At 35.7% G+C, this 27,129-nt stretch overlaps 1 protein-coding gene across 1 annotated transcript in view; it reads left to right on the forward strand.

Annotated features, from left to right (window-relative positions):
• Positions 1 to 27,129, forward strand: part of DNAH8 (dynein axonemal heavy chain 8) — a 146,280-nt gene that overhangs the window by 15,390 nt on the left and 103,761 nt on the right. Inside the window, exons 13-28 of the mRNA XM_080408689.1 lie at positions 1,388 to 1,523; positions 2,442 to 2,656; positions 3,549 to 3,669; positions 3,857 to 3,918; positions 5,729 to 5,854; positions 8,266 to 8,385; positions 9,161 to 9,302; positions 10,399 to 10,514; positions 11,409 to 11,536; positions 12,938 to 13,040; positions 15,854 to 16,049; positions 17,989 to 18,188; positions 22,485 to 22,611; positions 24,734 to 24,969; positions 25,783 to 25,887; positions 26,904 to 27,017. Of these exons, the coding sequence (XP_080264815.1) occupies positions 1,388 to 1,523; positions 2,442 to 2,656; positions 3,549 to 3,669; positions 3,857 to 3,918; positions 5,729 to 5,854; positions 8,266 to 8,385; positions 9,161 to 9,302; positions 10,399 to 10,514; positions 11,409 to 11,536; positions 12,938 to 13,040; positions 15,854 to 16,049; positions 17,989 to 18,188; positions 22,485 to 22,611; positions 24,734 to 24,969; positions 25,783 to 25,887; positions 26,904 to 27,017 (2,247 nt within the window). The remainder of the gene's footprint in view (positions 1 to 1,387; positions 1,524 to 2,441; positions 2,657 to 3,548; positions 3,670 to 3,856; positions 3,919 to 5,728; positions 5,855 to 8,265; positions 8,386 to 9,160; positions 9,303 to 10,398; positions 10,515 to 11,408; positions 11,537 to 12,937; positions 13,041 to 15,853; positions 16,050 to 17,988; positions 18,189 to 22,484; positions 22,612 to 24,733; positions 24,970 to 25,782; positions 25,888 to 26,903; positions 27,018 to 27,129) is intronic.

Genomic DNA, 27,129 nt, shown 5'->3' on the forward strand with positions numbered 1-27,129 from the left:
TCAAAGAGAGCACCTCACAGTCTGGTATCATCAGCAAACTTGCTGATGGTGCATTCAGCTCCTGCATCCAGATTGTTGATCAATATATTGAACAGAACTGACCGGTCACCAGCCAAATGTAGCCCCATGCACTACTCCAACCCTTTGAGCTCTGCCCTTCAGCCAGTTCTTCACCCAGTGCACTGTAAACCTGCTTATCCCACAACTGGACAACTTCTCCAGAAAGATGCTGTGAGGGACAATATCAAAAGCCTTACTAAACTCCAGAAAAGCTATTTCTTTTACTTACCACTTAATTAGAACCCCAAGCTCGAAATCTGCAGTGAATTGTTCATATGTCTGTCTTCATGTTGCCCAAAGAACTATTTAATCATTCCAGTCAGTGGCATTTTTCTTCTTTTTTAAATGGACCAGACCAAGGCTTTTACATAAGACTTCTGTCCTGTGTTTTAACAGAGTAACCATCTCTTCTGTTCCTCTAGCCCCATAGGGTTCTCTATGGATAATCATGTCTCTTTACCAAGTGGCTTCTAGAAGTAGCTTAAGGCATAAACATGGACTGTCTGACATCCTGAAATTGTTTGGTATATGTGTCTGGTACCAATGAAAAAGCAAGTCTATTATTAGGACCCACGCAATGGCTGCGGTTCTGTAACTGAGAATCTGGTCACCAGTTTTACTGCAGATGATCTCTGAACTAGTCTGGGAACAGGGAATTCCATTACTGAACTTCTCATTCTATATTTTCTGTACCATTTAACATACAGATGAAGATTGGTACCAGACATCTGAACGTTAGCATTATGGCCCTTAGGAATTTCTTGGTATTGTGCTTCCTTCCTTCATTGGAATAGTCAGCATCTTGCTATACTAGGATCCACTATAGCAATAATTACTCTTAAAATGTTTGAATGATTTTCCTACAAGGTATCTAGGGTCTCTTGCCAAGTTAACTTCTGTATGAGGGAGGTTTTCACTTTCCTGTTTCCCTTGGATGGGAATAATGATCACTTAAATCTGCTCCAAAGAAAACAGGCATAAATATAATTACTGATTAAAAAAGGACATTTTTTAAAAATACATTTTTAGTTACTGATCAATTTGGAGTAGAACTGAGTAACCATTTTACTATGAATTACAGGTGTTTATCACAGTATAATAATTGCTTTTACATGTGTTAAATATTTAGTACTTATTACAAGTTCTAACTGACTTCATTGCCCTATAAATTTGAATCATAAATACTTGTTGCAGTTTTTAAGACCTCTGCAAGTATAATTTATAATAATAGCATATTATATATAGTCAGTATTTAATTTGATAAAAACCCAAATAGTATGGTTTTCTTTTGATATGATTTTAATTTGAATGTACTGTATTTTAATAGAAAAAGTCAAATATCTTGGAAAGTCCAGAAGGTAAAGCAGTTGTTCGATTATACAACAGAATTGCCTTTGTATTGGTGGAATTTGAGGTAGTCTATCATAATGCATGGATGAAGGAAATTTCACAATTACAATATTGTAAGTAATTAAATAAGAACTTGGGTTTTTTTAAACTTTCATTAAATGCTAAGTTGACACAAATCAAATTAGTTACCCTTAAAATCTGCAAAATAATAGTGATCTAATAAAGGCGCCTAATAATACAAATCTCTCTCCCTTACTGACCTTGAAACTCAGTTGTGATTTAGTAGACTCTGATAGGTGACTGGAAACACTAAAAAATCTAAAAGCACACAGTTTTTCTTTTTTGTATTGAAACTCTTTATGTATACCACTCTTCCTGTTTTCTTCCCACTATAATAATTTATACACTTGTATTATCTCAGTCCCTCTCAGCACAATTATTGCTTTATGCCTAGAAAAAATGTTTGATAATCAAGCTTTAACATTTAAGGTTAAATGAGAATTAAAGTAAAAAAAAAAAAAAAAAAAGGAGTAGATTTTTCATGCAAATTGTAGACAATCTGTGGGCTTTAAAATTAGGAGTAGATCTGTAAGAATAACATTTTATCATCAAACAGTCAACAGAGGCTTTTGTATTGCTGTTTGGACTTTTCTTTTGGATTTTTGCAATATCCTTATGTAAGCATTCATCCTCATCATCCTTCAAGATACTGAGCATCTCATAACAGTGTTGTTTCCAGGTCCTTAGAAAATAAATTTCATAATTTCCAACTTGACCTAAGAAAAGATATGCCACAAATAAGACTGGTTCTGACGCTTGTTTAGCTTATGAGGAGAAAGGTTATATATGGCAGAAAGCTACTACGGTGAATGTCAGTTGTACATTTTCTTTAATGGAAAGCAACATGAAGCTGTTTCAGAAGTAACCATACATATTTAATCACCATATAGCAATATTAGAATCTGTGTTCCATAATACTTCATGTAGCAGAAACAGTTGCCTTAGAAACTGATATAAAAATGTCTTTACAGCCTTACAAACCACAATATTTGTACGTCATCCTAAAACCGGGAAGTTCCTCGTTAATTTTGATGCCCAAATTCCAGAGATTGTCCGAGAGACCAAATGTATGATAAAGTTGGGTCTGGAAGTACCGGAGCAAGCAAAAAAGTTGGTGAAAATAGAAAATAACCTGAAGTCAAAAAAGTTGCATTTAGAGGTAAACTTAAAAATTGTCATGTTTGCTGTTTAAAAAAAAAAAAAAAAAAGAATATCTGATTAACCATAGAAATTTTTCTATGGTTAAATAAGGATTGGTATGAAGTTCTTTAGGGTAAATTTGTGGAAAGTGGACATAGAGGATCTCATTTGAAAAACCTCTACTAACTTCTGTATGGACTAGTATATACTTAAATATAAGCATATATAATTCTTATATCCTGTGGAATGTTATGTATATTCTGGTGATGAAATAATTAAAGCTAAACAAGAAGTGTTCACTCTCTGAAAACCAAAAAAACGTAGTTTTACAGAGTTTTTGAGAAACAAAGATTGGAATTCTTCTGGATTGGAAGATACCATGAGCCACAAAAACATCAAGAATTTTGCAGGTTACCTGCCAGAGTAGTCAGATTTCTGATACCTGTAGTATTTGCTATTGTTATAGTATTTTGAAAAGTTTGTATCTTGGGGATGAGGTGTACCATACAAGATTTTTGTGTGCCTAAGGCATAAGACAAAAGGAAATTTTAAAACTGAGTTAATATGTGACTTGAATTATCTAAAGCATGTGATACTCAGTTTCAATAGGATATTGTGACTTAGAGTCACTAAAGCTTGAGCTGTCTTTAGCTCCAGATAAATATCATACTTGGTCTGGCTTTGTGCATAAAGAATGTGTTTCATGAAGGCTGCTTTCATTCTTCCTTGTGTAGCTTGATATGTATTCATTACATGCCAGAAACGATGTACATAGGTATGTAATGTCTGTGTGAAACTCTACAGTTGTTTTCAAATGTAGTCTTGTACTGCTTTCCATGTTTTTTTCTGATGATTTTATTGTATAACAAGCTGTTTACTTCAGAAAAGAAAGCACTTAAAATATTCTTCTTGATACTGTCCTTTCTAAAAATTAACAGGGTCTTCTCCAATGTTATGAAGATTTGTGTCAAGAAATACCAATGATTTTTGTAAATCTAATGGCACCAGAAATAGAAAAGGTTGGTATTGCAAAATACACTTCAATATACCTCAAAACAAGCTAGAATAACTAAGTAACAGTTTATAATTTTAAAATACTTAGATGGATCTGCATGTTGTGAACTTAATGAACTTCACTCAAATCTTTTAAGATCAAAAATTTACTCTTTGCATCCCTCATACAGTGTTCAAATAATGTGTATTACAGTAGAATAATTTTAGTACCTATGACATGTAAACCCCATAGAACAAAGAATACACACTTTGTGGGTCTATTTATCTACACAAATCTCCGACTTTGGCATGGAAGTAAATTATCATTTAATATTTCAGTTTTAGAGGTTTTCATGGGAAGTTGTGTTTTTCATTTAGCTGAAATACTAAATGTCTTGATTCTTGTCATTGCATGGAGAGAATTATTGTGTCAGTCCCTTCAGTGATGTGGAAAGGTTATATACTGCAGTAAAGGTACAGTTTTCAGTTTTATTGGAGAAGCTTTTTTTTTTTTTTTTCCCAGACACTTGCAAGTGTATGTATGTAGCTGTTTTAGGTAGCTCTTCCCTTTTTGGTTCTAAATAATAACATTAGAAGGTTGAAGAGTTTGCGTAAGTTTCTGTAACTACATAGTTGGCATTTACTGAAGTATGAGAAACAAAAAACTTATCCTTGCTCTTAATAGATAAATAATAAAAGACCAAGAGATAAGGTGATGGTAGTCGTCACTGTAGTGATACTACTGTAAACATGATTGTATCATAGAGGGAATAACACACCTCTGTATTTTAGAGGAAACAATTGACAAAAGAGAAGGATGAATATAGTACAAACAACAGGAGATGGCAATGTTTATTGAAGAAGTCTTCAGTGTATAAGAAGAGGAAAGCACAAATCCAAAGATGGAATGAGAAAATCTAATCTATGGCTACATTGCTGCCATAATTGGACAGCAACTCATATAGAGCCTTAAACTGTTTCTAGATTGGCTATGTTGGTTACCAGTAACAGTACCATCCCAGCATTGTGGAGTCAAATATATTCCCCAAAACATATATATTATGGTGATAGTAATGGCTGTATTTTCAAATAGCTGTGTGTCTATTTGAGTTGAATTCATTGTTTTAGCAGTGATATAGACATAGCAAAAAGAAGCATTAGGGTGGAGTCCAGGCTGTGACTTGGTAAACATCAAGATGAAAGAGCAGATATGATAGGTGGCTATTTAAAATTAAATATGAGCATAACTGGTTCAGAGTTTCTTCAGCAATTAAGCAAAATTAAACTTCTGTCATTTCAAGGATGATGGGGTTCGCAAAATATAAAATTGTGGTGGTTGTATACCTGGCAATCAGTGAGAAGTTTTGGAGTGCTAGGCAAAAATGTCAGGGGAACTCTGTGGGAGAGTCTGGAAAGATTAATTTTCATAGCCTGGTGGTAGTATAAGACTTCCTTTTCCTCGGCGTCCCACCTCCTTTGAAGGTACAGATTCTGCAGTGAAGGAAGGATTTTGGTGTAGATCATACAGTGACAGGGTAACAAGCTGATTTCAGCTAAATGCTGAACATCTTGATGATAAATCCAGTAGAAACAGACCACAGAGAACCAAGAAATCAGTAAGGGAAATGGTACGGAAGAGAGGATTTTTTTTAAAAAAGCATTGAAGCTATAAAAAATGTGGAGAGGATCAGTGTGATTCAAAAGGGTATGAATGAAAAATGTCATTAGATATGTACCTGAAGTTGAAAAAACGTCATTATACTGTTGAGAATGGTCAAGATATATGTTAAATGAGAAATTGTAAGATCAATAGTGGACTTGATTTTAATTTTAGGAAGGAGTGGGAACTACTGAAAGAGACTATCAGGGAGAACAGGGAGGGGAAGATCTTTGCTGAGTGTGTATGCTTGACAGTTGTAGACAGAAGCTGTAGTATGCACTATCCTCCCCTTCCCCAATATTGCATAAATTTATTTGATGTTTTCCTTGAAAAACCATAACCTTCCTTTCAAAACTTAGGCATAGCTCTTTCTTTCGTCAGTGACATTAGTGATTCTAATAATGACATTTGTTTAAAATTTTCTTTAAAACAAAAAAATCCCTGAAATTTTATTTTTATACTTAGATGGAAGCTGTGTTGACGCAAGGACTTACCACGTTGACTTGGTCATCTGTGACACTCGAAAGTTTCTTTCAAGAAGCTGATCAAGTTCTGAATAGATTTAAACAGCTTTTGAAAAAGGTATGCACCTGATCACTGTATAAATTAAATGACAGTTTAGAGAAATCATTTTTGGTACACTGCTTTAATTTTCTTTGCTTTCTAAAGTATGGTGGGTTTTGTTTTTTTTTTTAAGAATTATATGTACAATGATTCCCTGCCATTATTGCCCTCAAATGTTTGACCTTTGCTTCTGTTCTTGCAGTAGAATATATTTCCATTCATCCTCAGATTCTGTGATTGCCACTCTGATTTTGAGTCAGCCTCTGATTCTCTTTGAGTGCTTGTCCCTCAGTGCAATTGCACACAAGATACCTCCATTGTCCAGTGGAGAACTTCTTAGCATTAACTGTATTCATAGCAGGCATGCCTTGAAACTGTCTCCTCTTTGAGCAGCCCATAAAATAATGAAGGAGAGCATGCTTCTCCCTCACAATTTTCTGCATACTGACTGAGTCCGAGCTTTTTTCCTCCTTGCCACATGATTCTGAATTTTTTTCATTCCATTAACATGCTTGAGGACTTGTATTGGTTCTTTTTCTTTTCAAGAGTTTACGTTGGCAGTCAGATCATCCTTCTGTCTTGACAGTTGAACTGTACGGCTATGATCTCTCCTAGCAATATCATAAATTTTGTCTCCTGTTGTAGGAGATTGGTAGTTCCTGTTGGGTATATGTATGGCATAAAAACATAGTTATAGTCAAGAGCTCTGTTTGCTGCTTAAACAAGGATTGGCTATGCAAGAAATTAACAGTTCTCTGAGCCTATGTGAAATAACCGTGTCTTTTGTAGGTATTTTTCTTAAATTTGTAGGTTGTGTACCTTTTTTGCTTTCTTACCCCTCACATATCAATGCAAAAAAGTGTAAACCTTCTTGGATCCTTGATTACTGTGAATGGGATATTGTAAATAAATAGAGAAAAAGGGATGTAAAACAGAAGGATGAACGATATTATAACAAATATCCCAGAGATGGGATATCGCAGATGCAGAATATTTCAGGTAAAAAAAATAAAAATTGGACAGAATTCGGTTTTATTTGGATTCTGCCATGAGAAAGCCACTTCACTATAGATGACTGAATGCTGATAATGTACTTTAGAATCAAAAACTCAGTGAAAAGCTATGTTGACTGAAAGAAGGAGAAGCACTGAAGACTTACACATCAAGCAAGTTATTGCAGGGACTGCCTTGCCTTGCAACTAGACTCATGGCCAGTAAGATCATGAGCAAGGATATAATGATCTTATATCAGCATAGCTTGTTTTGTTGCTGTGTTTTATTTAATCTAGCAGCAGTGTATCCTGCATAACTGGAATGGTCTGGGGTCTGACTTACTATTACTGCCTGTCTGCCTAAAACTGCTCTTAAAACAGCAAGGATTCTTTGGGAATTCTAGCATGGATGACATAATGAAGCAGGATTTCTCTTTTACTCCATCAGTTTCTGAGCTTTCAGGACAGAAGTAAAAGAAGTTTAAAGAAATTACTCCTAGTCTTGGGACCACTTTCTGATGAAGTTCTTAGGGTATAGGAGATTTTTTTTTTCTTTGTTACTCATTCATATAATCTTCAAGACTGATCAGCTGAAAGAGCTCTCCAGAGATGCTCATTCAACAGCTAGATCATTGCTGTTATGGTGCAGAAGTAGAAAACTACTTATACTGTCTGTGAAATAATTTCAGTTACACAGTGAATTTAAAAATATGGTGCTGATAACCGGAAATCTGTGAAGTGTGTGGAAACACCAAATTCCTCTAAGGATTTCACTTTCTCAAGGATTCATACGTCTCAGTTTCCCAACACAGAACCAGCAGATATTTAGAAAATTACAAGATTTTGTTTTCAAAGGACTGCCTGAAATGAAATTGTGCACACTACTAATCTTTTTAGAATTCTGTTATCACACCGTGCAAGATTTAAATGCATAGAGTCCTAGCAACTGAGTTCATGTCTTCTGTGGCAATAGTAACCATATAATTTCCAGACTTATATATCTTTTTTTATTGTTTGTATTCAGATTGTCTGCAATGAAACATGTTAGCAAAAGATAAATTTTTTGTAGGGTACTTGTCTCCCTAAATCCCTTCTGTAGATAATGGAGAAAAAGGATAATTCACAATAAATGTAGACTATATTTAGCCATTGTAAATATCCACTAAGTTACCATAACCCATGAGGCGTTGTTGTGCTTCCTTTTTTCTGTGCTTTTCTCATATTAAAGTTTTTACTGTTAGTGCTTATACCCTGGTGTGGTTTTTTCTGTTATGGTTTACTTTCTTAGAGGATTTTGTACTGTAACATTCTTGCATTTTCACGGGGTAGAGAGGTGCAATTTTTTGTTTTCTGCAAACCATTGTATACCTGTTAGAGCTCTCTGAAATAGAATATGTTATGCTTTAAACATAAATGTACAGTATTAATACAACTTTTTATTTTTAGGTCAATGATTTAAGTGAAGTGCGTATTGATTTAATATTAAAAGAAATATCAAATACTCTTTTAATTGCCTTACCAGTAGATGGTCCTATCAAAGTAGAGAATATGTTGATCTCCAATGAGGTGTGTGCCACTTTACATCTTCAAATTTTAATTCTTGCGTGTATTAGAAAAAAATGCCTTAGTAAATTAATATAAACCTATAAGAGAATTCTTCTAACTGTAGAATTACAGTTTTTTTCATTAAAATATTTTGGTTAAAATATTTTATATGAAGATAAATTGGTACTTAGATATTTGAGATACTTAAACTGTAATATTTCATAGATAAATTTTATTTAACTGCTTCACAATTAAATGAGATAATTTTTCTTTGTATGAAGCTACTCAGACATATGCAGCCTTTTTTCACCCCCCTATTTTTTCCAAACTGTTTTTTAAGGGAGAAGGCAAAAAATACTTTCCAGCAAGTACATTTGAGAATACAAACGAGGCTAAAAATGTATTTAGTTAGTACATTGGTGCAAATAAATAAAATTATTAAGGACATTTGAAAGAATATTTGGGTGATTTCAGATTCAGACTGTGACCTTCCTTCAATATCCATGATTTTCTTCTGACCCTTAAGAATATCATTGCATTTCAAAGATGGAAATGTTAAAAAAAAAAAAAAAGCAGCATTAAAAACATAGTGATAATATAACAGAAGTTTTTTATAATTTTGAATAAAGATTATTGGTTTGGTTTCTCAATTTTCTTTTAAAACTGTGGTTGTTCTATTGAAATAGTCTCAGTCTGAAGAATGCAGTATTCAGGGAAATGTTCTGGCTTTCCATGAAGAACAGTAATAATACAATCAATGATACTGAGGTAATTCATTGATATATTTATTTAACAGGCTTATACTAAAGAATGTTCCCAGTTATTAAACTACAAAAGCATGCACGTTGAAGATGCTGTTCAAGAACTAATATCTATATTTGAAAAGAATTATGAAATTCAATATTCTAAGAAAACTTCAGAAAAACATGTATTACCAGGTAGATAATGTTGAATATTTCAATAAAAATTTCTGTCCATAATTATGCAGATTTAGCTAGCACATATAAAAATTTAATTGTTTTAGCTAATTTTCTTCAGACTTCTCCCTCCCATTAAGGTTTCATCTGTGTCTCAGTTCTGCCTTCATTTACTGCTATTAAACTAAACCACAAGCCTATGAAATACAGAGGTAATTCAGTATTGGTGGGGTTTCTAGAATTAAACTCTGTCCTGCTTAGATTAGCAAGATCTTTGCTCTAGAGGAGAAATGTTACGGCTCCATTTCTCTTAGGCACTCATTGTAACTTTTTTTTCCTTTCCATAAGTGAAATACAGTGTTTCCTTCTTAGCTATTTCAGGTATTTGGTACTGTCCTTCTCTTTGTGACTTTTCTGCCACAGCAGAATTGTATCTCAAATACCTGTGCTTTGCTGGCCAATCACTTTAAATTAGTATAGTCAACTAACTGCTAGTGTACGAGACTCACAGCTGATCAATATGGCTGGTTCCCGCTGCTCTGGGGTGTGTTACTAAGATTTTAGGAAGTCCTTTACCATTAGAGGAGAAATAGTTTATAGCTGGAGAAAAATATTTTGTTTTAAAGAAAAATTTTGAAGCTTAATCAGTAATGGAGCTCCTTTTCTTACACAGGATTTTTTTATTTTCCTTCTGGGTTCAGTTTCCTCCAGGTATAGAGGCACACTCAGGGTCAACACTTTAGGTAGTTCAATATGATGCAACCAGAAAAAAAAAAATGATGATAACATACTTCTCTGTGTTTTGTTAAATTGTTTTTAATGATTTGGGGGAGGGGGGCTATTTCCAGCTGATACATCCATGTCTGCCTACCTGTCTTTAATAACATATGTGTTCTGCATGGTGTTCATTAGACTGAGGCTTATAAACTGGGGTCTTAACCAGATTCCTGGTGTGAAAAAAATGGTGTGAAATACAACCAATTATCTGATCCAGGTACTACTAAAATAAAAATCAATATTTTTTTGCCTGTAAAGAGGGGGGACAACATGCTTCAAAGGAGAACACAGTGTTCAATTAACAGAAAGTTAATTGAATGTATGTTTTTAAAATTTACAGCAAAAGTAACACATCTAGTGTCTGAAAATAATGCAGGAGAGAGAGAAAATACTACTTCTGCAGCTCCTCATGGTGATAATAACAAGGGCAATAAGAAAGAAGATGAGTTTAAAAAGGTATTCTGTGATAAGAAGGTGGTTTTTTTTCAGGTCGATCAGATTAGTAAACAGTATCTTGAGTTTTGGTAGCTGGATATCAGTGTTACAGAAAGACATCACATAGAGAATATAGGATGTCATGTAAAAAATGATGAAATAGCTTCCTTAAAAAGTTAGTTTAGGGTGGATTTTAGCTTTCAAAAATATATTCCATGTTACTACAGTTATCACCTTTATAAAAAAAATTCTTGATATATGGAAAGTATAAAATTTTGGAGAGGCTTTCTTTCTTGGGTGGGCAGAAACACTGATCCTTTCTATCCTCCTTTTCCAAATTCACCCAGAAAGTTCACCTTTCCTTGAAGAATATAATCTCTTCATATTCAGCAGAGAAGGGAAGTGGAAATGGAAAACAAAGAGTAACAAACTTGCAAGCACAAATGCAATAATGGTACAAGGTTGCATTCTGTTATTTTGTGCTAGTGATCAGTACATGTTGCTGTATTTTTATGTTCTTCTTAATCCAGTACAGTCAGGTTTTACTGTATTTGCCTCTCTTTTTGAAAAGGGCAAGTATCCACCAATATTATTGAATGATTCATGAAAGGTTTTTTTAATACCTTTTAAAGAAGGTATTTTTTAATACTCTGAAGGAGTATGAAACTTCAGCCAGATCTTGGTATTCTGTCTCTGAATAGACAATTTGAGTTTCCTCAGTTGCTATACTCTCTTTTTCATGCAATTTCTATTTACTTACTTACTTAGAAGCTGTTCCTCCCACCCCCAGCTTCTCCCCTTGTGTTTCTTACATAGCTTACAGCATAAATTCCTTTGGACAAGAACTATTATGTTTGATTTAAAACCTTTTGACATAATTTTCAGGTTCCTGTCTGAGCACAATATTAAATACTGTGTGTTTATTCATTACAGAACTGTAAAGAGATAGTTGCTTATTTCAGTCACCAGCTGCTAGACAGCCTCCAGAAAGCCACCCAACTGTCTTTGAATAGTCTTAAAAAAAGAATATTTGCTTCAAAGTAAGTTGCAAATGAAAGCCTTCAATAGTAATACCAGAGCAAAGTTATTTAACTACTGTGTTAATATATTCACTCACACGTGTAATGATACATGCACATGTATCATCAGTCAAACAGTTCCAGACCTCTTGGCCCTTTTAGCTCAGCCAAAACCTGGAGAGCACTCACTTTGTTACAGCGATGCTTTGGGCCCACACTTTTCTTTTAAGCTTTAATTCTTTATGTTGTCAGTTATAGTCTATGTACTTTGTTTTGGACAAAAAATGAAGTTTGTTTCTACTATTGTTTCCCCTCTGCCTGCACCTTTTTGTTTTTATTCCCATATATTTCCATTGGGATTGCTTTTTGCTGTACAATTTATAGTCCAACATAAACGAGTAGAACTTAAATGACCATTCCAGGTCATGTATGGCAGTGAGCCCATATATTCATCTCATTTCAGATTACTTCTGCAAGCATGACTATGCACTCAGAGTTCTTTCCCATGGGTTAAAGATCATCCATGCACTCTTTATGCATTCCATATGATAATGGCAAGATCCATACAATTTTATCATTCTCTTATATTCAGTATAATTTCTATAGATTCTTCTCTGCTTGAAGAGGCATACAATTCAGAGACATAATTGCTTCAGTATAATACATTCTATGTTGAAAAGCCTACTTAGAATTCTGTTAAGAGCAGATGAAGCTGATGGTGTTTTGTGATTAATGTATGTTGAAGCTGGTGTTACTTTTTCTTTTTCTAAGGACAGTTTTCATAGATAATGTAGTGAAGTCCTGATCTTACTGAAGTAAATAGGAATTTATTTGGCTGTGTCCTTTATATTTGTCTATGCTATCATATTGTTGAATCTTCCCTTATTTGGTCACCGTGTCTTGTCATAGCATTTAGAAACTGTACTTTGCGCTTTGTTTTTAATTTTAGTTTTGAGTGGGTTCAGGGCATGTATTTATCAATTTGCAACAGCTTGTCATCTTTGAACCTTTTCTGTTCTGTTGACTATATCTAAAATGTAATGAGGTAACTTTTACTCTTGATAGGCTGCTGCATGAAATTGTCAGTAAAACCTTCTTATAACCTAGTCAAAGCACTAGCAGAGTTCCATCATTATTAAACTGAGATATTAAAATCCAGAATCAGAAAATATTCTGGATTAAAAAAAAAATCATGAAAACAATGGCTGGATCCAAGGTAACCTTTGTCTGAATGATGGAGCTCTGGCTATTATCTTTCCCCTTTAAACAAGAAGCTTCTATAAGTTTTGTCAAGTAGTTCTAACTCAATGTGAAAATTCTCCATGAAGGTTTGCCCAGAAAAAGTAGCTCAAAATTATATTTCTAAGATAATTTTGGAGGATTTCATGGTGAAGTATTTATGACATGTTTCAAAATAATTTTCAGCAAAATGACATTTGGGAGAACAAAGTTTTCTGCTCATCCAAACAGATCTGAAGAGGTTGCTCCTTTTCTAAAAGCAGAAGTACACCTTGCTGCTCCCAATGTGGTAAGTTACGTGTCATATAGTTAAGGTAAAATATGTGCCTTTGTTATCTCTGCATTTGCCCAAGCACAGGATGTGGGTGCACTTGCACTGAACCAACATCCGTTCCAAAGGAGAGCAGTTGTTCAGGTCATTCAGTGCACTGAGAGCACTGATGAAATGTGCTCACACTCTTAGTGTTCCTGGTTCCTGTCTTAGTGGTTCTTGCAGAACCTGGCCTTTTATTGTTCTTGTGTGTTTCAGCAATTATACTGCAATCTGTTCATCAGGTTTCTTTGCAGAATAATAAGTTCTCCTTTATGTTAGTAGTTGCATTGCTGGAATAGATTTTTCATGTTCGTTTTTTATTTTAACTGTTCTGTTCTTTGTGTGATTTAAAACTTTTGCTGAATAAAAATAATGAACAAAATCTTTACTCAGTTTGGCTTTAGTCATCTCAATAGGAAGTAAGATGACCAGAAGGAGGATTGCTGGACAAAAATGAGAGTGTTCAAAACCAAGAAAAGGGCTGTGGATTTCTGTGTGCAGAGATCAAAAAGGCAGCTTGATTGCAAAGAATACATGCATTTGTTTTTCTTTTGTAGATAACTCTGTGTTACCAATACATATTTTATTTTCTATATGAGAAGGTAACAATATTATTCATTTTTCTTATAGTAAAATATTAATGAAATTATAATTAATTATATTGAATTAATATATTGAATAAACGCTAATGAAATTATAAAAAAAGAAGCTTTTTATTCTAAGGTAATATTCCTTTGACATTGAACTGGTGTTCATATTGGCGTTCTGTTGTACATTCACACTATTTCTGTGTACATTGGAAATATAAGGTCTGTCAAAGTCTATAATCTTTACATTGTTGGTATTTGTATAAGCATAAAACCCCAAGCTCCACCCACTGCAAAGGGAAGTGCATCTGTCTTTCCAGTCCTCTGAAATGCTTGGCTGATCCAGGGCAGTAATCAAGTAATGCTAGGTAAAATCCCACTTTGCTAACACTGATAGGATTTTGCAAGATCCTTGCTTTTCTGCATGCAACTGCTAAGTCTGTGAAATTGACTTATAAAACATCAGAGTCACTTTTAAACAGTTTATATCCCAGTTCTGAACACTCCTGTGGATGATTTCATCATTTTAAAATGATGGCTTGCACATGAAAGCTGTAAGATGATGTTCTAAGGACTATATTTGAGGATTGAGTATATCACAAGAGTGATCTTCTGAAATTTTACAAGAAACGCTGTTTTTCTATTTTTTCTGGGATCACTCTCAGGTAGGTTCTTCCTTCTGCTCAGCATTTTGGCGAAAATTATATGTGCCTTTACTCCATCTTATTCTATATAGAATTATTTTCAAGCAAGGACAGGACAAAGTCACAATTAGCATTATTGTTCCCAATACAGTTTAAAAAAGTAAACAGATTAGAGGGTGTTCTTTGACCTCAAAATAAGCCAATGTGAAATGGTGTGTATCCACAGTAATAAATGCTTTTCATCCTTAATCCAAGAGCTTGCATTCAAACTGTGAGTTAGGAACAGCCACTGTCATGTTTTATGCACTAAACTGCCTGATTTTTTTCTGGGAGAGTGCTTATTTTGCATCATCCCAAACTATGCTAAGGGAGCATCCTAGCATTTATATGCAGTGTGGATGATGGCAAACCAGAGGCTGTGTTTTGACCCTATTCTGTTTGCCATTTGTTTTTGATTCAGATCAAGAATCCTTGTTTTCCTTCCAGTTCTTTTTACCATGTACTCTGGTAGTTGAACATGAGTTCTCTTCCTCTTCTGACTCAGGTATTAGATGGCTGTCAGAAATATGATACAAAATCATTGCCAAATATACAAGTTGAGATTTTCAGGGCTACTGCATCAAGTGCCATTAATTTGCTAAGTGTTGTGCTCTTGCAAAAGTTTTTGAGGTAATACTACCTTTAGGAGAAAAACATTCAGCATTTATTCAACTAGGACCTTTGACACTTTGATCCAGGTGATTTTCATTGAATCATAAAATGGTTTGGGTTGGAAAGGACCTTAAAGATCATCTATAGTTCCACTCCTCCTGCCATGGGCAAGGATACCTTCCACTAGGACAGGTTGCTCAAAGCCCCATCCAACCTGGAACCTGGCCTTGAACACTTCCAGGGATGGGGCATCCACTTCTCTGGGCAACCTGTGCCAGTGTCTCACCACATTCAAGGTAAATAATTTCTTCCTTATATCTAATCTAAATATACCCTCTTATTTGTCTGCCTGAAACTAGTCATGGAGTCAATATATGTACGGATAAAGGCTTAGAAGAGGTTATATAGCTGTAAATCTTTAAAATGAGCTGTCCATATATATTTTTATCACCATCCCTCATAACAATTCTCTGTCTTAGAATTTAGGATCCAGTGGTTAAAAGCAACAGAGAGAACAATCTTGGCAACAATTTTTAATGCTTTATGATTTTAGAATGCAGGAAACAAGGCTTGTAATGTAGTCCCACACACTATAAAAATTCATTATAGAAATGCTGTTTAAAATACACTAGGAATTCTAGAAAGAGATGTATTGGGCTTTTTACAATTATCTAGTTACACACTTGCTTGTCATTTTACCCAAAGTATGACTGTACAAATAGATACTAGGTCAGTACAGTATGTTTCGTTTCTTTACAGGCAATTTTGAGCCAGACAAACTGTTGGATTTTTCAGGTTGTCTTCTGGGGCAAGTTCCACAATCCACTGTAGGTGGAGTAAAGCTGAAGTCTTAGAAAATTACAATCAGTTGCATTTATTTCAACAATATTTCAATTGTTTTAAATAGGTAATGGTTCCCAGTTTAGATGAAATACAGCAGGCTGTCAATCGCATGATTCAGTTAATTCTGGAAGTAAGTCGTGGAGTTGCTCAGTGGAGACAGAGACATTTGCAAAATTCTCGTTTGCAAGCAGAATCAAGAACACAGCAAGTATCATCAGCAGGCTTTGGATCACCACAAAAAGTAGCCAAAGAAGGGGAAAGTAAGTGGTGGCTGTTTTGTTGTTGGTGTTTTTTTTTACTTTAATAAAAATGCCATGTAAAAGTATTTGTGAATAAGCTCAGTTTTCTTGAAATTGAATTAATTTGATAGGTTTATTTTCAGAAATAGCTTTTCAGGCTTACATAAGCATTAGAGCTCTGAGAAGCAACTAGTAAAAAATTCATCAGAAAAATTGATAGATTCCATATCTATTTAATCTGAGGCAAAGTAAGCTTGTTAATTTATCTTTTTACCTACTTACTGTGGAACGTAGTCATAATGATATAGTTGAAACCATAAACAATGATTGTAGACTAGCTCTCATTGGAATATTGAGATAGAACAAGAGCTAGCTTAATAATTAGATTTCAGTAAAGATTTTAATGGCTGGCTACATTCCTAGGATGGATTATGAAACACTTCAAGTGTTTGTTCATGTGAATATTCAGACTGTAGACAGACCTGCATCCACCTTAGTCAGATACTTTTTTTCTTAATAGTATTTCGAAGTGTCTCTCTGTATGCTTTGCAAGCAGCTGTAAAAGCCCAAATACATTTTTACCATCAAGTTCTCTCAGCTTCTTGACTCAGCCAGTGATCTGCAGTACAGTTTTATCTTGTGAATCCTTTGGAAAGTCTTTAACATCTTGGGAAGTTTTTCTTGTTGATAGTCCAAAGCTCAGACTTCATTCTTTTACTGCTGCTTTGTAAGACTTTAACCTCTTTTAATGGGCTTCAAGGAGGGTGGCAGGAAACTATCCTCATCAGATAATCATGGCCTTTCCCTCTGCTGTGTCAAAACACAACATCAGCAAGTAACCATTTTTATCACCCTTAAACTACTCCTCGGCTATACTGGGAGTGTATGTTAATATTTGGCTAAAGAGATCTATGGAGTACACCGATAAAGATGGATCAATCTGAGGCTTTGTTTCCAGTGACCAGATCTGTGAAAAGGTCTTCAGTCTAAAAGAGAACCTGGAATTGCAATAAATCCCTATTATTAAACAATGTATGTGGTGGGAAGAGTGGATTATTTTCTCCATTCTCTTAAATCTGGTTGAAAATGCTCAGGCATTGTTATGACAGAAGTGGCTTATTAGATCTCAGGGATATTGGTGTCGATGTTGACCCTGATTGTCTCAGTAATTCATCAAAGATGAAGGAGAGACATAATACATTGTGTGTATTTTCATTCTATTTGAGTTTAGTTCTTAAAGGAGACAGGGCTCCTGTTTCAACATCCATAATGTAACTGAAGCAGCAGCTACCAGTGTTCTAAACTGCCTACAGAGGTTTAGGAAAACCTCTGAACTGTTAGATTGTCTTTTCCTTTTTTTTTTTTCCTTTTTTTTTTCCCCTTTATTTTTCTTTTGTTCTTTTGTCCTTTATTTTGTTCTTCATTCAGTTCTAACCTTTCAGGTGACAAGTGCAGCTCAAAACATGACAAACTTTATTTCTGCACTCCTCAATATGTGACTTGGCAAAGTTTTGCATCTTTTTTGAACCCACTAGGTAGAATAACAAGTTATTTATTTGAGCATGTCAGAGTTCAAGAAGCTTACATTTTTTAAGGGGTTTGTACCATTATAAAACATTTAATTATATGAATTTGAAAAACAATAAAATAACAAAGAATGTTTGTGAGGCCTTGTCACCTTCTAGTAACCATTACATTACAGTGGAGAAAATTAAATTTGTGAATTAAGATTTTCTTTCCATTTGGAAATGTTCACTCTAGAATGATTTTACTCTAGCTGTATAGTATCTGACCTGAACTAGCATTTGTTACTTTTCTAGTAAGCAGTCAGACAAACATTTGAAGAAAGATATTCAGCCTTACTGAAAAGCATCATTGCTTAATTTGGTATGCATAGGTTTAGAAGAGAATTCTAATCAGACTTCTAATGGTTCATTCATTTACATATAATTTTATTTTACAGAAGGAGCTGAGGATGTTGTAGTCATCAGAAAGCTAAGAAATTTTTACTCAGTTGTTGCAGAACATGAAGATATTTCTAAATTAGTTCTGCTCCTCTCCTCTTCTGTGAATTCCATAAGAGAAGTAGCTAGTGAAGTTCTGCAGGACTTTCAGAAATATAAGGTACTGTGGACAGAAGATAGAGATGCCAAAGTTCAGGTGAGTTTAGTGATGATCACCTACAGGAGTGTTCTTCATTAATCTTATCTTTTGAAATTATAAAATATTGATAAAAATAAAATTAAGCAAAAAGATGTAGAAAACACATTAACAGCTGAAATTTTTATTTTGTCTTTTAGTAGTAATAGCAGTGTATTTCTTAAGCAGAAGTAATAGCATGCTACCTAATTTTTGTGTTGGGGTTTGACTTTTCCTGCTTCTGTGCCATTCTAGATACTGATAAACCAGTCCTAATTTTTTTAATTCCTTTAATTTTGATTTGTTGAACTCCGGATTTTAGGCCACAAGAAACTACTCCAGTCTGACATGATGTATGCCTCTCTGCAAACACACTTAGCATGGGGAAATAAACAAGTCAAGTTAAAGATGTGCCTGCAGGGCTATGATCTTACTGACATCATGGAGATGTGGTGGGAAGACTATGGAGTGATGGAATGGAAAGATACAGGCTCTTTAGGAACGACAGGCAGGGGAGATGAGGACAGGGTGTTGCCCTCTATGTCAGTGACCAGGTGGAGTGCATGGAACTCCACCTTGTGGATGGATGTGGAGCTGACCAAGAGCTGATCGATCAGGATTAAAAGGAGGGCAGGGACAGGTGACATTATTGTGGGGTCTGCTACAGGCTGCCCAACCAGGAAGAACGAGCAGATGAGGCCCTCTATAGACAGAGAGAAGTAGCCTCACACTCACAAGCCCTGGTCCTCATGAGGGACTTCAACCACCCCATTGTCTGTTGGAGGGACAACACAGCAGGGCATAAGCAACCCAGGAGTTTCCTGGAATGCCTTTACGATAGCTTCTCCAAGGGATAGAGGAGCCAAGAAGAAGGGGTGCTATGCTGGACCTTGTTCTCATCAACAAGGAGGGGCTGGTGGGGAATGTGAAGCTCAAGGGCGGCCTTGGCTGAAGTGACCACGAAATGGTGGAGTTCAAGTTCATTAGAGCAGTGATGAGGGCACACAACAAGCTCACTGCCGTTGGCTTCGGGAAAGCAGACTTTGGTCTCTTCAGGGATCTGCTTGGCAAAGTACCATGGGATAAAGTCCTGAAGAGAAGAGGGGCCCAAGAAAGTTGGTTAATATTCAAGGATCACCTCCTCCAGACTCAAGAGTGATGCATCCCAACAAAGACGAAGTCAGGCAGAAATGCCAGGAGGCCTGCATGGATGAACAAGGAGCTCCTGGACAAACTCAAACACAAAGAGAAAGCCTACAGACATTGGAAGCAAGGACAGGTACCCTGGGAGGAATACAGAGAAATTGTCTGAGCAGGCAGGGATCAGGTTAGGAAAGCTAAAGCCCTGACAGAATTAAATATGGCCAGGGATTCAAGAGTGACAAGAAAAGCTTCTGTTGATACGTCAGTGATACAAGGAATATGAAGACTAGGGAAAACATGGGCCCTTTCTGGAGGGAAATGGGAGACCTGGTTACCCAGGATACCGAGAAGACTGTTGTACTCAGCAACTCTTTGCCTTGGTCTTCACCGGCAAGTACTTGCTCCAGCCACACTGCCCAAGTCACAGAAGGCAAAGGCAAGGACTGGGAGAATGAAGAACCACCCGCTGTGGGAGAAGATCAGGTTCAAGACCATCTAAGGAACATGAAGGTGCAGAAGTCCATGGGACCTGATGAGATGCATATACATGGGTCCCGGTGAATGAAGGGGCTAAGCCACTGTCCATCATATTTGAGAAGTTATGGCAGTCCAGTGAATTTCCCAAGGACTGGAAAAGGGGAAATATAACCCCCATTTTTAACAAATGAAATAAGGAAGTCCGAGGGAACTACAGGCCACTCAGCTTCACTTCTTTGCCCAGCAAGATCATGGAGCAGATTCTCCTGGAAACTATGCTCAGGCACATGGAAAATAAGGTGGTGGTTGGTTACAGCCAGAACAGCTTCACTAAGGGCAAATCATGCCTGACAAATTTGGTGGCCTTCTATGACAGGGTTACAGCATTGGTGGATGAGGGAAGAGCAATTGGTGCCATCTGCGCCTGGACTTATGCAAAGCATTTGACACTCTCCTGTATGACATCCTTGTCTCTAAATTGGAGAGACATGGATTTGATGGAGGGACTACTCTGGGGATAAGGAATTGGCTGGAAAGTTGCACTCAGAGTTGCAGTCAATGGCTTAATGTCCAAGTGGAGACCAGTGATGAGTGGTGTTCCTCAGCACCAGCACTGCTGAACATCTTTGTCAGCATCGTGGACACTGGGATTGAGCCCACCCTCGGCAGGTTTGCTGATGACACCAGGCTATGTGCTGCAGTCAACACACTAGAGGGAAGGGACGCCATCCACAAGGACTTTGACAGGCTTGAGAGGTGGGTTCATGCGAACCTCAAGAAGTTCAAAAAGGCCAAGTGCAAGGTCCCACATGTGGATCAGGGCAATCTCAAGCACAAATGTAGGCTGGGCCATGAATGGATTGAGAGCAGCCCTGAGGAAGGCTTGGGGGTGCTGGTTGATGAGAAGCTCAACACAACTCTGCTCTGCTCATGAGACCTCACCTGGAGGACAGCATTCAGTTCTGGGGTCCCCAGTGTAAGAAGGACACGGACCTGTCGGAGTGAGTCCAGAGGAGGGCCATGAAGATGCCCAGAGGCCTGGAGCACCTCTCGTCTGAAGACAGGCTGAGACAGTTGGGTTGGATCAGCCTGGAGAAGAGAAGGCTCTGGGAACACCTTATAGCAGCCTTCCAGTGCCTAATGGGGGACTACATGAAAGTTGGAGAGGGACCTTTTACAAGGGCATGTAGTAATAGGACAAGGGGGAATGACTTTAAACTGAAAGAAGGTAGATTTAGATTAAAGGAAGAAATTCTTTACTGTGGGGGTGATGAGTCACTGGCACAGGTTGCCCAGAGAAATTGTGGATACCCCACCTATGGAATTGTTCAACGCCAGGTTGGTTGGTGGGGCTTTGAGAGAATAGGGTATTCCTGCCCATGGCAGGGAGTTGGAACTAGATGATCTTTGAGGTCCCTTCCAACCCAAACTATTTTATGATTCTATACCACTACCCACAGAAACTCCCACAGATTGGTGCTGGCAATTGTGCGCTTTTCTCTATGGAAAGTGTTTACTTTTAGTTTAATACGTATTTTTGTTTACCACCCTTCCTGTAGTTATTTTAGGAGGCAAGTTCTGCATTCTCTAGTCCAAGAATCCTCTCTTCAATTCTTGGTTGTTTGAATTCTAAATTGAATTTTCAGGTGTAGTAGAAAAAAGTGTTTTCTACTACAGCAAGAAAAAGTTAGTTTCCAGGAACTGGAGGTCTGGCTTTTGCTTCCAAATATTTCACGCTGTCTTTCTACAGTGGAGTTGAAATTTTAAGTTTGAATTTAGAGGTTCAGTAGAAGAAGTCTGGCTTCTTTATCTACTTTATTGAGCCTTTCTTTAACTGAGTTTTCTGTTCTTACCTTTTCTGTTCAATAGGCTACCTTAGATATATGTAGATCTGTGAATATCACATCATGTTTTGAGTATCACAGTACAAGTTGTGCAGTTTATGTGGACTAAACTCCCCCACTTTATATGCAGACCTGAAAAACTGTTAGTCTAATTAAAATTTTAAGTCTAATCAAATATTATTAGTTTGATCTAGTTACTACTGAAGAAAAGGATACTGCTACAGAGAAAGCCTCAATAATAATGCAGTAAGGTTTCATACACACATGCCCGAGCTTCTACATTCTTTCTTTAGCATTATGATGACTCCTCCACTGCCTGTCTGGGTACTCCTAGACAAAAGAATTTAAGTGGGAAACACCTTTTGGCATTTATTATTTGCTCATGAAATTTAGGCACATTGAGTACAGCTGTTGCATGACATTTCCGAAATGCAGCTTTTCAGAATCACAGAACCTTTCTACAGTTGAGTTCTGCTCATGGAACTACTTAGAAAATGTATTTTATTGTGATTATTTCACATGTAATTGGTCTAATGGGGTAGTCTTTCTGTAAATGTGAGCATGTATTTTTTTTGTTTCTGTTTTGTCATCTGTTTTCCAAAGGCAGTAGGCACTTAGCATGTCTTAGATATGTCTGTTAAATTTGATTGGAATTTCCCAACAAGCTTGAGAATTACTGACAGAGAAATTGATAATGAATGCCTTATCACATGCATTATACTATGTTAGCAAGGCTAAAACCAGGAATAATATTGGTATATATTTCCAGTAATTCCCAAATAACTGTTGCCACTTTTTTAACCAAAAATATGAAAAAGGACATTTGTTGATTGACTTTTTAAATTACACACAGCAATTTTTGGCTACCTGTCCATGTCTGACTGAAATTAAAAAAGAAATACTTCACTATGTTATGTTTGAGCAAGAGATGGAAGATTTTAAACCCATTATTCTTCTTGGTCCAATTGAACTGCATACAGGTATGATATTTTCCTATCATTTTATGTACAGAAAGATAATGAATATAATAGTCATCTTATTTGGTTTGTTCTCAGAAATACATGTATACAATATGACTTGAAATTACTAAAGAGACCACTCTAATCAGCCAGAGCTCACTCAGACCCTTCTAAGAAATCTGACTTGAAAAAATCCTCCATTCCACTTGCCTTCTCCTCTTTGGAGTGGTGAAATTCAGTTTTGGCATGGTTGTGAACTTATCACGGAGGTTTGCTAAAGTGTTAATGAATATATATTGACATTTAATTTGGTCATCTCTGGCACCAGGTCAGCTAGTGATCATAAAGAGCATTGGAAGCATAAATCATAAGAGTAGCACATAGCTGCGTTATCTTCTTTTTCACTTTTGGTGCTTGTTTCAGCAGGAGATGGCTTCTAGCCATTCCGTTGTTTAGCATCCTTAGCTCTCAGAGTATCATGTATTTTCCTGTCCACCTCTAGTGTCTTTAAAGTAAGAGAAAGCTGTCACCAAGACTTGGTGTTGGAGTATATTCCCTCATACAGCATGTGTTTCCTCAGTTCTATACTGCACCATGTTTCAGTACCCGGCCTTCTGTGGCCGTGACAACCTGGTGTACTCATTGATCATGTTACTCTAAAGAACAGTTAGGGCTGGAAAAATTTTTTCTCTCCAGACAACTGCTTGTTGAAGAATTAAGCTGTTTGTGCTGACAAAGAAGCAAGGATTTAAATGGCAATTATCCATCTCACCTGACAGATTATTACATAGCTAATGTCTTCTCTGAACCAATGTCACTCTTCTTCTGGTTTTTGATTTTCTGTGACAGATGTTTTCACAGTTGCTATCTAGGGACAGGTAGAAAATGTTTCCCCAGAAACTCTCCAAATATCATTGTGGCCATGTTTCTAGTGAGCAACCCCATCGTCTGAGAGATTAGATTGAGAAATAATCTCTGCGCAATTTGTCTTCCTCGTACATTAGAGAAGACGGAAGCCACACACTTCCATTACTAGAGTTCATTTCAGAATCTTGGTGGCATGCTATCCCTAGCTTTTTTTCTGTGAATAATTAAAATTGTCAGACTGTATATCCTCATCCAGTTCCCGGATACAACTCTTATGAATGAAACCACTCTGGAGCCAATTAATTCACTCTGGAAAACTCTTGCTGTTTATTATTCTATGACCAAGAGTGATAAGAAAAAGTGTGTTGCAAAGAGTATGGATTTTGTCACACTACTCCGTCATCTGTGATCACTGCATCAGAGGAAGCCAAATCCTCTAGGTTCAGGAGCAAGGATATTAAAAGTTTTTATGATCTGGGAAAACAGGTTTGGATTGTTTTGTTGGGTTGTTTGTGTTGATGGGGGTTTTTTTGACTGAAGTTTGAGAATCGATTTATTATCATTTATGTATTTTCGTTTCTGGACAGGATACAGTACTTTTCCTGAATTACCCTGGCCTTTAGGAGTCAGATTTTAATGTTAATAGCCCCATCATTAAAGAAGAAATTCAACCTGCTCTAAAATTTTTGTGAGCAGAAAGGCTATATGCTGTTAGCATCTTTTGGTGTCTTTCACCAGAGTGAAAAATGCTGTCTACTAAAATATTAATATATTCTGATAATAAGTTACGGTGCCAGTGATTGGCTTTTCTGTCTGTTCAGTGTTGGTTTGTGTGTATATATTAACTGCATATGACGCCTCACAGTTTTAGTTGGGAAGTATTCCAAATCCCAATATTGAAATTCAAAGATGCCATTTCTTCAATGGGTATAAACCATTTAAATATAACTGAACTTTATGCATTTGGTTAATATATATCCAAGGTATTCTATGAAAATCTACATTAATAAATAAACATTTTTGTCATTATTCATCTTCTCTATATGTTCTATTAGATAAGCTTACCAACATGTTTTACAGATATCATAATGTACAATAAACCAACAGAAATATATTTAAGTGTAATTGAAATTGTTTTAAAATGCAATAATTGGATTGCCTGTCTACATTTCCTATTTGCTGTTAAAGAACCATGTGTGAAGATGTGGGGCTTTTTTACAGAAAATATTAAGATGTAGATTGAATAAGTTTTTTTCAATTTTTTATTTTAAATCAGGACCACTGAAAACAGCTTTAGCAATTGAAGCCAAAGCCTGGAAGATGCTCCTCTGTCGTTATTTACATGAGGAATATAAAAAAAAAATGACAGACATGATGTCGTTTATAACTGAATATTTAAAGAAATTGTCTCGACCTCTGCATGACTTAGATGATGTCAGATTTGCAATGGAAGCTTTATCTATTGTTCGTGATAATAAAATACAAATGGATATGACTCTGGAACCTATAGAAGTAAGATGATTTTTATTTTTTTTATCTCAATTAGTATCTTGATAATTATATTATATAACAGGAGTCATAAGATAAACTGAGAACCCAAACAATGAGTTTACTGTCCTGAAAGATCTAGGCTGAAAATGGGAAAGAAAGTAAGATTTTTGCTGTTATTTTTATTATAAATTATGAATCGATATCAGATACTTTGCTAGACACTTTTGTTTGTCTTCATTAACAAATCTATTGTCTACCAGTTAGGAAATTATAAAATATGAAAATGATAAAATTTGCAAATGATCTTATTTTTAAATAATGCCATGTGTGTATGAGGAGGATAATAAAGCAGAAGATATGCAAACAAATTGCAAATGAGAACAAGCGATAAGAAAGGGTCATTCTGTAACAAATACTTATACAGGCATTTGACAGTTTGGCAAGCATAGTAATAAATATGTATAAATGGCAAAACATTTAATAATATGTAGTGTCTGTAATTATTCAAAGTCAGGAAAAAATCATCAAAATCTGCATTCAGGTGGAATGTAGATCAGTAGAATAAAAATACCACTAGGATGATAAAGTTTATGTATTTTTAATATTAAAATTGTTTGTAGATTTTTTCCTAGCATTTCATCCAATACATCTTTGAAGAAATATGTTTTGCTGTTGTTCCCTAGTTCTTCATTCATCATCCTTATTTAAAAAAATAGTAATTATGCCTAAATTACATTAACAGATTTTATTTGAAATGTTTCTTACAAATTGGATCTGTGTTCCTGGAAATGAACTTTAAATGCATCATTCCTAAGGTTTTGCTTTTTCATCTAGGAAGCCTATGCCATTTTAAATACTTTTGAAATTGACATTACAAAAGAGGAATCAGAAGGAGTTGATACACTTAGATATTCTTTAAATAAATTACAGACCAAAGCTGTAAGTATATAAAACTGTTACTTTCCGTTTGTCTTCATGTGCTTTTTCCAGATTATAAATGACAATGTGGGACCAATTGTGACTTCACTCCGTCTTCTCACACGGCCTCATTTGCACACTAGTGTCTACAGCTTTTATTAGTGTGTTCTTTTTCTAATTTTATTTTTATAGAACTCTTCAATATTTAAGTATTATTGTACATTTTAGATATATACTTAAAACATGCAAGAAAATGAGACATTTATTATGTCTGTCTGCTCTTTCTGCTCTTTCTCATTTCTAGTTTTTGTGTCATTTGTCTGATCAGGAAGATTACTACCCTTAGATAACCTCTTTTTAAGAGGTGCATAATTTGTCAGTGCCCTTACCCCTAGGTGGTGATTGCATTTTACCTTTATTGCTCAGAACAGCCTCATATCCCTCAAAAGCTCAATGTTTATTGAATATATTCTGTAATGTAGAAGGTTAGATGGAAATACATACATATTTTGTTGGAACAATTAAGATTAATCACTCTGGAAAGGGCTCAAGCTCAAATGTATTTTACACTTATATGTCAAGCAGCTTGAGAGAAAAACCCAAAAGCTTTTTAAAAAAGGTTAAGGAAGTTGTTAAAGAGAAGGCTGAGCCATCCATTGAGGAAGAGTATCGTAACATTTTGGGTTTTGCGAGTTCTTTTGGAGTGAGGGAAACTGAGAAAGAGATTACAATATTCCACTCCCCCACCCCGCCTTTTTGTGTCCTTTTGTTCCCCTACCCCCTTGTAATGAAATACATTCACTTAAAGATGGAGGGGAGATTTTGTAACAGATTTTCGTTGGGGTTTTTTTTCCACTTTTTGTATCAAAAGTTGAACACAGCACCATAAAAGGAAAGAAAATCTATTTAGCTTAAAATAATTATTTTTGTTCAGAAATAATACTTTTTATTTATAATTTTGTTCTATATATAGTTCAAATATCTGTTCCTTGTTTTTTTTAAAGAAGTAACTTTGATTTTAATCTTTTGTATGTCAGACCAGAGTTCAAGATAAGCTGGTTCGAGTTCAGCCCAAATTTAAGAGTGATTTGCTAGAATCAGTCGCAGTTTTTCAGGAGGATGTGTCAAACTTTGAAATGTCATATGAAATGGTAAATGAATTTAGTAGTTACCTGTAAGACTTGTACGTAGGTTTCCAATATTTTTGGTTTGAAGCAGTTGGGTGCCAGAATTTTATTTTACTCAGCTACTGGATTTTTGATG

The sequence above is a fragment of the Falco punctatus genome (genome assembly GCF_963210335.1).
Source record: "Falco punctatus genome assembly, chromosome: 12".
In the NCBI taxonomy this organism is placed as follows: Eukaryota; Metazoa; Chordata; class Aves; order Falconiformes; family Falconidae; genus Falco; species Falco punctatus.